This window comes from Myotis myotis, unplaced genomic scaffold (genome assembly GCF_014108235.1).
Source record: "Myotis myotis isolate mMyoMyo1 unplaced genomic scaffold, mMyoMyo1.p scaffold_m19_p_2, whole genome shotgun sequence".
NCBI lineage: Eukaryota > Metazoa > Chordata > Mammalia > Chiroptera > Vespertilionidae > Myotis > Myotis myotis.
The window spans coordinates 43,379,788-43,391,800 of NW_023416324.1; the positions used below are offsets into that span (position 1 = coordinate 43,379,788).

A 12,013-nucleotide genomic window follows, 5' to 3' on the forward strand; every position below is an offset into this window, starting at 1 on the left:
CAAATTCAAGGATTTTAAAATAAGACATTCCAATCACCAAATTTACTATTAAGTGTGTGAAAAAGCAAGCCCCATAAATTATAAGACCCATTTATAATTGACAACAGGCTTGATCCAGAACATATAAACTTCTGCAAAGCACACACAAAGGCAGAGGACCCAATGGAAAATGAACAAAACTAGACACTTTAAAAGAGAAAATCCAAATGGCCAACACAAATATGAAAGAGTGTGTACCCTCAGAACACACCAGGGAAATGAAATACAACTATAAATTATCAGATTGACAAAAGTTGAAAAGTCTGAAAATCCTAAGTGATGATGAACATATGAATGGAACTCTCAAAGGTGCAAGTATAAACTGAGACGAACTCTTCGGAAAACATCCTGGCACATCTAGTATGGGTGAAGAAACTATTGTGTAACCCAGCAAATTCCCCTCCTAGTAAATACCCTAAATAATAGTATAGGCATGCATACAGGATACAAATAAGAGAATATATAGGGTTGCTATTTACAATAACAAAAGATCAGAAACCATTCAAACATCTATCAACAGAATGGGTAAATAAACTGATCTATATACAGGTAATGGGATATCATCTACTAGAGGGCCCGGTGCATGAAATTTGTTCTCTGGGGGGGGGGGGGGAGGGAGGGGTCCCTCAGCTCAGCTTGCGCCATCTCACAGTGTGGGACGACTTGGGGGATGTCCGCCTGCCGGCTTAGGCCTGCTCCCCTAGGTCAATTTGCATATTAGCCTTTTATTATATAAGATATATATAAAAGCCTAAATGACCACTACGACCCAATGACCAGTCAACCAGTCGCTATGATGTACACTGACCATGAGGGGGCAGACACTCAAAGCAGGAGCTGCCCCGGGTGGTCAGTGCGCTCCCAAAGCCAACCTCCCATGGCCGGCCAACCTCCCCCAGTCCCTCCCCCTGGCTGGCAGGCCCCAATAGGGACTGGGCGAGATGGTCCAATCAGCCCTGATCGTGGGCCAAGCCTAGGGACCCCACCCGTGCACGAATTCATGCACCAGACCTCTAGTACAGAAATAAAATAAGTGAATTATAGTACAATTTGTAACTTGCTTAAATATTAAAGACATAATGTAAAAACTACACTATAATTTTTAGGGATGCAAACGTAGATGGTAAAACTATAGATAAAATTAAGGAATTATATCATTAGTCATGTTAGTGGGAGCTTGGTAAGTAGTTGTGGTGGAGAAAAACATGCTAAAGATTTCTAAAAGGCAGTGTTCTATCGTTTGTCCTGAGTGGTGGCTACAAAGGTGTTCATTTTATAATATTTTAACTCGTACATTTATGTTTCATGTACTTTTTCATGTGCAGTATATTTTACATAAAGAAAATTTTTTAAAAGTCAATAAAATTGAGAATAGTGGTCACTTTTAGGGGAGAGATGGAGTGAATTGAGGGCAGAAAGGAACTTCCAAAGTGTTTGCAATGTTTTATTTCTGAAACTGGGTGGTACATATGCTGCTGTTTCTTTTATTTTAATTGTACATATAGTTTATATATTCTTTTTTATGTATAATATCAAAAGTACGAGGAATAGCCCTGGCTGGTGTTGCTCAGTAGTTTAAGTGTTGGCCTGCACATCAAAGGTCTCGGGTTCGATTCCTGGTCAAGGGGCATATAGCTGGTTGCAGGTTGGATCCCCGGCCCCAGTCAAGACACGTGCAGGAGGCCACCAATCAATGTCTTTCTCACATCTACATTTATCTTTCCCCCTCTTTCCCCTTCCTTAAAAAAAAAAAAAAAAAAAAAAAATCAATGGGAAAAATGTCCTTGGATGAGGATTAACAAGCAAAAAGTACAAGGAATAAAAGAAAAATTTGATAAATTAGAATTCATAAAAATTTTAAAAATTTGCATTTCAAAAGACACCATAAAAAAAGTAAAAAGCCACAGAATGAGAGAAAATATTTGAAATCATATATAAGGAAGTTGTACTCAGAACATATAAAGGACTCTTTTAAGTCAGCAACAAAAAGAATAACACAATTTTTAAATGGCAAAGAATTTGAATGGACTTTTCTCTAAATAGGATAGTTGTTCAAAAAGATGTGCCAATTAGCAATGAAAAGGTGCTCTTCATTAGTAGATATTAGGGAAATGCAAATCAAAACCACAATGAGATGCCGCTTCATACCCACTAAGGTGGCTATAAATACGAAAAAAGTGTAGGTGAGGATTTGGAGAAACAGGAGCCTTTTATTCATTGCTGGTGAGAATGTAAAATGGTGCAGCCACTGTGAAAAAGAGTTTAGAAATTTCTCAGAATGTTAACAGATGATGTGTTGTGCACCTGAAACTTGGATACTTTTGTTAACCAGTGTCACCCCAATAAATTCAATAAAGAGGAAAAAAGTAAAATGGATTAAAAGAATAGGCTATATAATAAGCAACTTTCCAAAATTCTGAATGACAGAAAAGAGCTTTATACCATAAACCTGAAATAATTAATACTTTTTAAAATAACTTGTAAAAGATAGGTATTATTCTCAGAACCTTAACATTTCCACAAAATAAAGCTCCGAGTACTTCTGCATCAAATAATATTAACAAATAATTTTAGTTATTTAAGGGTACATCCTTGTAAGTATTTGTCTTTCCGGAAAATAATTCTGTAGGAGGGTTGTTTTTACCGTTGATGTGAGAATAAAACTGCCAGGCCTTGTTAGTTGAGGAACTGATGTTCCTGCAATTGCCATGGCAACTGTCTGGCTTATCATGCTTCCACTCTCACTTTCATAATCATCAGTGGCTATACAAACTGGTCGTCCTCGTTGATTGTGAGATTCTGGGGTGGGGGGGAGAGAAAATCCAAAATAAATAAATAAATACATAAAACTTCTAAACAGCTTAATAAACAGTTCTTAATACACATTAGGTACTCAGTAAATGTTTGTTTTGATTGAATGGAAGTATTTTATCCAGTTAATGGCTAGTTTAAATGCAACCTACAGTGTTTTCTTTAGAACAAGTGAAGGAATTCAAGTAAATTCTGATGTGAAAAGCAAGAGCAAGAAAACTTTGTGGGTCCTAATTTTCAAAAAGCAACAAAACTTCATCTTATTAACCCAATGTTAGCAATAAACCTAATTAATGATATTCAGGTGAAGATCAATTGAAATTATATTTATATGAATAAAATTGATACTGAGGGTAATAGACAGCTTTCAGCTTTCTTGTGTATTTTTTAGAGGAACAGTAAGTACACAAAAACCCTATTTTCTAACAAGTAGGAATAGAACTACTATACAATCATTATTTAAAATTTCATAAGAACTACTTACAGAAACCTTGCAGTGGATTCTCTCACAAAGTCAAAAGATTTTCAGTAATATAATTAAGTATCTACAGTTTACTTACGTTAGTGTACATTTCTTTATATTTCTTTTCCTAAAATAAGATCTTTATTCTTGAGAAACTTTCTAACACTTTCATTATATATTGTGATTTGCCATTAAAATCTGTCTTACAAACACTAAGTACCTGTAAAATCATACAGCTGAGGAACAGTTTCCATGATAATGCCGATCAGAGGTAGATATAACATGGCCACCCGAGCCTTTATCTGGGGGTCAGAGTACCGTGGATCTGAGTCATGACTGGATAGTAAATTGTGTACCATATTGATGACTTTCTTATGCAATCCAAACAGTCTATTTAAAAAGAAGATGGAGAAGAAGCAGTAAGGTCACAGATATTATTTAATACCTTTAAAGCAAACAGTAAGCAATGGTACTGAATCAATCTTGTTCAACTTCTTAACTTTGCCACATATTTGCATCTATTCCTATAAATAAAAACACTTCTATTTTAAAATTAATAAATGTCTTTCTGATTAAATAAAAATTGAGGAAGAAGAAATGTTATATAAATTCACTTAAGAGTAAACCTGAATATTTTTACATTAACTCCTTGTTAGTGCATTTTAATGTTAAATAACTTAAGAGCAGTTATGGTTATATTTTAAAGCAAAAAAAAAAAAGCTACATTTTAAGTAGCTGTAACTTTTATTTCATCAAATGAAATCTTTTCACATTTACCATAAGTAAACTTTTATTTCCTTTTTCCAGAAGAAAATCTTCTACCTAATGCAGCGGTTCTCAACCTGTGGGTCGCGACCCCTTTAGCAGTCAAATGACCCTTTCACAGGGGTCACCTAAGCTCATCCTGCATATCAGATATTTACATTACGATTCATAACAGTAGCAACATTACAGTTATGAAGTAGCAACGAAAATAATTTTATGGCTGGGTCACAACATGAGGAACTGTATTTAAAGGGCCAGAAAGTTGAGAACCACTGAAATGGATTCTGTAGTTCACAGGCTGGGATTGCCTTTGGCATCTATTTAAACTGAACTTCCTTGCTCATATACCTCATATGGGCCCTTACAACTTTTCTAGACTCCCAGTCACCTGCGTTGCAACTGAGCTAATAAACTAGCAAGGGTCTCTCTCATCTTCATACTTTTGCCTTTCTTCTTAAATTGAAGGTGCTTTGACTATGCAAACCATTCCAATTGAAAATTCATACAACTTCAACTGGCCCTTAATGCTGCACCTGGTATCAGTTTCATATTACATTATCTCTCCTTAAGCCTTCCACCATCAATATCAGTAAAAAACCTTACTTCAACTTCTTTCTTTTAGGAAAGAAAGCCATTTCAAATTTGCTCTGGTGAAAACATTTTTTTAAAAAAATATGTTTTTATTTATTTCAGAGGGAGGAAGGAAAAGGGAGGGGAATAAAAACATCAATGATGAGAGAGAATCATTCAATGGCTGCCTCCTGCATGTCTCCTACTGGGAATCAAGCTTACAACCTGGGCATGTGCCCTGACCAGGAATCGAACCGTGACCTCTTGGTTCATGATGCTCAACAACTGAACCGCTCCGGCCAGGCTGGTCACATCTTTTAACACATCTCCATCTATATAGCTATAGGATCATCTTTCCTTTGTTTCAGAAAAAGCTGTATCTTCTCTCAGAAAGTAATTTCCCCATATATTCAATAAACCCCATCTTTCTTCAATAGCCTACCCTTTATTTTTCTTTCCTACCTTGAAAATATATGTTCACTTGAAATTAGTTTCCTCTAACTTATACAGTATTTCACTTAGTAATAAACTATTACATGATGTCCCCAGTAATAAACTTCCTTAATGTTTTAAGTCTATACCAAGTGTTTCCACTTAATTCCTACTATTTACTTCCTTTCTTTGTAACTAACAGTATTTGCATGTTCATAATATGGTACTTACTAGCTTCATCATTTAATAGCTAAATGATTTTTTGAAGATACTTAACTTCTGTTTCCTTATGTATGGATGAGGGTAATAACCTACCTAAGGTGGTTTGAAATTAAGTTTTATAATTTATGCCAAATGCCTAATACAGTGCCTTGCATATTGCCTTCCTCAGTAAATAGTACTTTAAAAAAATTTTTTGCAAGAGAACGTTTATTGGGTAAATTACAGAGGTAGAATTAATTCCTAGAAGAAATGGGCTTACTAGTAGGAACAAGTTAACGGAGGTAAAGGAAGGGCCCTTGGAGCTTGGGAGTGAGGAAGCTATTGTGCCTCGGGGAGGGAGAAGGGGATGGGGAGAGAGAGAGTAGGGAAGGGAAAGGGATGGGCATGCTCCTGGGAGGGAGACCATCAATAAATATTAACTTTTATCTCTTAAGATCATACAGATTTAATAGCTGGGATCTGAAATGAAGTAGTCTTATGAAGTAGCCAGAGCCCTTGATCTTATCTGCCATTTTATATAGCTGCCTATGAAATCTAGCTGGAGATTCTTCTCCCTTCCAGATTTTTATTCAGAAAGTATATTTTTAAATACTGTCACGAACCACACCTAATGAACATATGTCAGATTTCATTCTCTAGATTTCTACTTGACACTGTCATCTTATTTGTTCTTTTCTCAGTATTTTCTCCAAATAGTTCCTCCCCTTCTCGTCATTTGCTTTTTATGTTCCCCCTTTCTATTTCCTGTATCACCAATGATTCCCAAACCTGATTGTCTATTTCTTATCTCTTAACAGCTCCCAATTCCAGACTTCAACCTATCTAAACTCAATCACACTCAGTAACTAAATATACACTTATGCAGGCCCTGCAATATCCTATTCTATATGTTGGAGCTAAGACATTGTCTCTGTTCTTGAATAGCTTGTTTTAGTAAGAGAGGAACAGACAGCAAAGTAATAATTCAATGTTACAAATGCTATAATAAAGACATTACTCTTCTACACAATTATGTCTGTACTACAAAATTAGCATTTAATCATAGTGTATTGTTTCAGTCTTAACTTTCTTCCTATAATGAGAGTTTCTAGAAAGCAAATCTGTGATCAATATAGAACATATTATTGCCACTCAAGGAATTACTCTTGGTTACTTAGCAAGCTGATGGAATAAAAAGAAAAGCATTTCTCTCAAGTAGAAGAATGGGAAAGATTAATCTTTTGATTCTTAGGAAGTTTAAGGGGGATACTTCTGTCCTATCATTCAAAATCAAGCTGATATTCTACAAGGTAAAAATTGGTCTACTCACCCTTCAGCCTCGGGATCTAAAATGACAGCCAGCTCTGTTAATACAAGTCCTGCCAAATAATGCTGTTGGCGGAAAGGCACAGACAATTCAAACATATTTGCAATCTTCTGGTCCTGTACATTGGTGGAAAATCCAGAACTCTGTTTGGGAGTGAGGTAGAACAAACTATAATAGCTGTGCAACAAAAAAATCCCAGACACACATTACAATAAAGAGAATGTGAGCATTATCTGAAAGTGAGATAAACATTGCCTAGAGTAATTTATTGCCTAGGGTTTTTTTGTGTGTAATATATTTTATTTATTTTTTACAGAGAGGAAGGGAGAGGGATAGAGCGTTAGAAACATCAATGAGAGAGAAACATCGATCAGCTGCCTCCTGCATACCCCCTACTGGGGATGTGCCCGCAACCAAGGTACATGCCCCTGACTGGAATCGATGCTCTATCCACTGAGCCAAACCGGTTAGGGCTTGCCTAGTTTATGACAGATGATTATTATTAACACTAGAGGCCCAGTGCACGAATTTGTGCACAGGTGGGGTCCAGGCTGGTGGGGGGAGGGGCCACAAACGTTTGGCTGGTGATGGGGAGGGGCTGCAGTTGGTTGGGGCCTCAGTGCATGTCATAGCTACCAGTCATTCTGGTCGCTTGGTTTTTATATACATAGATTGGAGAAAGTAACTATTCTTACTTTTGGTATAGGAAACTATGATGAAAAATACTTTCAATTTCTTTTTTCTCATACTAAAAGTTTCCATTTGTTGTCCCCCTCTCCTATCCGTTTTTTTCTTTATTCCTTTTTCTGGTTTGTTTTATCTGTATTGTTGAAAGTATTACAGATGTCCCCTTTGTTTGTTTTCCCCACTGACCCCCTCCACCCTGCACCCTCCCTTCCCAGGCCTTCACCACTCTATTGTCTATATTCATGGGCTATGCATATATGCATATAAGTTCCCCGGTTAATCACTCCCCCTACCCCCCAATCCCACCTTCCCTCTGAAATTTGTCAGTCTGTTGCATGCTTTTATGTTTCTAGATCTATTTTGTTCACCAGTTTATTTTGTTCATTAGATTCAACATATGAGTAAGATAATGTTTTAATATGATACTGTGAATGGAAAAAAAAAAGCAACTAAGTCCAAATAATATACAGGGTGGGGCAAAAGTAGATTTAGAGTTGTGAATATGTGAAACACAGTTTATTCTTGAATTATTATTTATGAATTATTATGTTATTTCCCATATGAACAACTGTACATCTATGTTTGCCCCAAACTGTATTATGTACTCTTTGCTGAGTGTGCGGGAAATATTCATAGTCAAGGCTATTGGTTTCCAGGGAAATTTCAAATATGGGTAAAATTATTTCTCAGACAAAATACTATCTCTAAAAAAAATCACTATAATTTTATGGTGCACTTAGTAAGTTTTTAAAAAGTTTTTAATATGCAAAATAGCAACCCGTAAGATATAGTTCAAAGCAAGAAAGTCCTTACCTTCATCCCCTAATCCATAATTCAAGATCATCTATGTGAGGTTTCTTAGAAGAACAATAGATTTCAGATTTCTCCATGCAGAAATCATTTTCCTAATAACTATATAAAATTCCTCTGCCCCACCCCTGAAAAAGTGATATCTCTGTCATATATTAGAATCTGAAAATTATGCACTGTAGTTACATGACAAGGTGGGGAACAAGATAATGAAAGAACTTCTGTGAATTTCTTTGCTGAATGTGATGTTCAGCAGGGAGTTAGGGGTAAACAAGTGTGTTTCATTAAAGATTTTAGAACTGCACCTGTGCTTTATTTGTATCTGTGTAGCTACATCTTTGGAAGAAGTTGGGCAAAGAAAGCAAAACTTCATCCATTAAAGGAAGAAGTGTTTCCTAGCCAGGTAAAAGAGTGTGTGGAAATATGATGTTTTGCAAAAGTAAAGTGAAAAGTTGTGGGTGCTCTCTGATGTTTTCCATCTTTCTAAGTGAAGTTTAATTTTTTCTTTTATCACGCATCTGACACTGATCTAGCCTACAGAATTGCATTAAGGAATTAAATGTCTCAAAAATAAAATTAAGTAGAGTTAAAATCGACTTAGACTTCAGACATTAAGAGCTTAAGGAAGCAGTTTGTTTGCCTCAGGAATTATACAGCAGAAAGGGTGTTTCATTAGGAGGGAAAAATCTAGGCTTCTTTAATACTAAAACCACAAAATCCCTTAATCTCAACGTGTATGACAGGATACATAATAATTGCTATGATAGCCCTTTTTCATCTTTAGAGAAACTACTAGCTGTTGAAGTCAAGTGCCTATAAATATCCATCTAGTTTCCTTTGGGTTTTCTGGATACAAGAGAGGTAGCAGGGCTCTGTCAGGCTTGCACTACAGTTTTATAACAGAGCCTTTGTGATTTTAATACCCTTAGTATTTTTGGTAGCTACAACTAAATTAGGATATAGGTATAAGCTTTTTATTTTTTATTAATCCTCACCTGAGGATATTTTTCCATTAAGTTTTAGGGAGAGTGGGAGAAAGAGGAAAAGAAAGTGAGAAACATCGATGTGAGAGAAACACATGGATTGGTTGCCTCCTGCACGAGCCCTGACCAGCGCCAGGACAGGGAGGAGCCTGCACCAATGTACATGCCCTTGACCGGAATCGAACCCAGGACCCTTTGGTCTGTAGGTCGACACTCTATCTACTGAGTCAAACTGGCTAGGGCTATAGGTATAAGCTTTAACTAAATGTTTTAATTCCTTTGGTTGTCAGATAGCTTCTACTCAAAGATTAAGAAAGTATGTGCGTCATATTCTGACTGTACATGAAGTTCCAGGAGAAATGTCTAAAAGTATACTTAGCTTGAGATAACTGAAAAATATAGCTAGTTCAACCTCAATCCAATGATAGCCTAGTGGCGAGAATCACAAGACGTCAACTTTCTGCCGTTTATTTTTAAGATAATATCACTGACACACAATTAGGAGCTATTTTGCAGAATCCTGGTCCTTCAATGCTGCACCACTTGTCCTCACTATATAATTCTGTGGTGCTGATGTACTGTTTCTTTGTCAAGCAGGAGGAAATAACTTCAGGGTCTTGAGAAGAATCTATGAGTTTGTTTTGTAGAAGAAAAGAATATCTTCAGGGTAACTGCGACCAGCTGCTGATTCCAAGAAGTCTGATACGAAAAAGTGTTATCTGTGACTAAATAAACATGATCTTCTCTCTCAGTTCCTGGAACTAACCCCATTCCCTACTTACATAAAAACCACCAACTTTTGCTTTTTGAGAGAGATGGATTTGGGAGAGCTTGCTCTCCCATCCTCCCAATCAAATAAATCTTTCTGTCTCTGAGCACTGGTGTCTCACTAGTTGGGCCTACTAGTGCACTGGGTACACAAACCTGAATTTTGGGAGATAATTCTGTAACAGTTTGGATTCTTTCTCTGCTAAATTATGCTTCATCCCCATTCCTTTCACTAGTATTAATCCCTAACAAACATCTTATACCCCAAATTCAGTCTGTCTGCTTCAAAAAATCCTAATTTGTGAAAACATCTAAATAAGTGAGTTTATGTGGATGAATTCACTCACATATGCACAATCTGTAAGAGGAGTAGAATATAGTGGTTAACAGCTTAGGATCTAAAATAAACCCAACATGCAAAGTATAGCATAAGGAATATAATCAATAATATTGTAATAACTATGTACGGGGTCAGATGGGTACCAGACTAACGGGTGATGAATTCATAAGGTATATAAATATCTAATCACTATGTTGTATGCCTGAAACTAATATAATATGTTAACTATAATTGAAAAATAAATTTAAAATAATGTCAACATGTGACTTGGTTCAAAGTATAGCTGTGCCATTTAACTGTGTGACCTTAAGTTATTGACCTTACAGTGTTTCAGTTTTCCATCTGTAGAATAGGAATAGTAATAGAATTTATCTCCTAGAGTTGCTCTGAGAATTAAATGCTTAATACTTATGAAGCACTTAATACAGAACCTATTATACAGCTTTTATTCAATAGTGTTACCTATAATTTTCCCCCAGTGTTTAAAATGCTTTTTCACAAATGTGGACGTTAAGGATATTTCTTTCTTACACTTTGCATACCTGAGATGTTGCAGAAGAAACAGAAGGTGATGGTGATGCAGGTGGAGTAAGCAGGCTACAGGGTAAGTTTAATGTAACATAGTGCTCATGACTGCAGATGATTCGCAGAAAATCCAACCTCAAGGACACCAGGACACTTGGAATTGGTAATGAGTAAAGCTTTGAAGACACCTTGTAAGCAATGCATAAATAAGAGAAAACCAATCAAATATATCATTTCCTTAATACAAACACCAGAATGACAGATTAAAGAATTAAAGAGCAGTACTCAGTGGGCAGCTTTGGTTTTGTGATTTAAGTAATAGTATCAGCTTTCTCTAGAATTACTGTTAAAATGCAAAATTTTGAACTACAGATTTACTGTAGAATTCCACTGACTAGGCTAAAAGCCACATTCTTTTTAAAAAAAATATATATTTTTATTGATTTCAGAGAGGGTGAGACAGATAGAAATGTCAATGAGAGAGAATCATTGACCGGCTGCCTCCTGCACGCCCCTAAATGGGGACAGAGCCTGCAACCTGGGCATGTGCCCTTGACCGGAATCGAACCTGGGACCCTTTAGTTCGCAGGCCGACACTGTATCCACTGAGCCAAACTGGCTAGGGCAAAGCCACATTCTTGTATTTCCAATACAGCATTAATATTCTGCTTTTCAAAGATATACTTTATGAGGAAAAAGTACACCACCAAATTAACTTCATAAAAGAAAGTATCCATTCTTTTTACAGTACCTTGTGTTAACCTATATTTATAATGATCTATTTGTCTATTTCCCCAGCTATACCATAAACTACTTGAGGACATATATGAATGGACTTAATAACTTTAGCAACCCTAGGATCTAGTTCAATGTTCAGCAAATGTAGGAAGTTAATACTTGAAGAATAAAGACAAGAATAGGTTTTGGAAGCAACAGTACATGAAATTTTGGGGACAGAGTAAAAATAATGCATACTATTGTAAATAATTATAAGTGGGTCAGTGTCCACACATAGTTTTAACTTCTCTAATAAAAGAAACATACAGTAAAGGCATCCAATAGAACAGATCTTCAAAAGTCTAAATATTTCACTGCCAAATAGCATTCTTAACCAGTAGTTCCCCAAATCTAATCTGTGGGCCAGCTGGGAAGTGCTTCACAAGCACTGTGTCCCTCACTCCCTATGCCCACCATCAGGATTCAAACTCCTCAAGAATGCTGAGATGGGACCCAGAGGTCTCTATATTTTTAAAGCTTCTTTAAAAGGGAACTCTAGGATGAGTTACTAGCTT

The 12,013-nt window shown here is 36.3% G+C and overlaps 1 protein-coding gene across 11 annotated transcripts in view; it reads right to left on the reverse strand.

Moving 5' to 3' along the window:
* DOCK7 (dedicator of cytokinesis 7) overlaps positions 1–12,013 on the reverse strand; it is a 186,164-nt gene that overhangs the window by 51,722 nt on the left and 122,429 nt on the right. For all 11 annotated transcript variants that reach the window (XM_036352881.1, XM_036352879.1, XM_036352876.1 and 8 more), the window contains 4 exons: positions 10,739–10,909; positions 6,612–6,751; positions 3,534–3,703; positions 2,684–2,838 (listed from right to left, as the gene is read on the reverse strand). In XM_036352881.1, the coding sequence (XP_036208774.1) occupies positions 2,684–2,838; positions 3,534–3,703; positions 6,612–6,751; positions 10,739–10,909 (636 nt within the window). The remainder of the gene's footprint in view (positions 1–2,683; positions 2,839–3,533; positions 3,704–6,611; positions 6,752–10,738; positions 10,910–12,013) is intronic.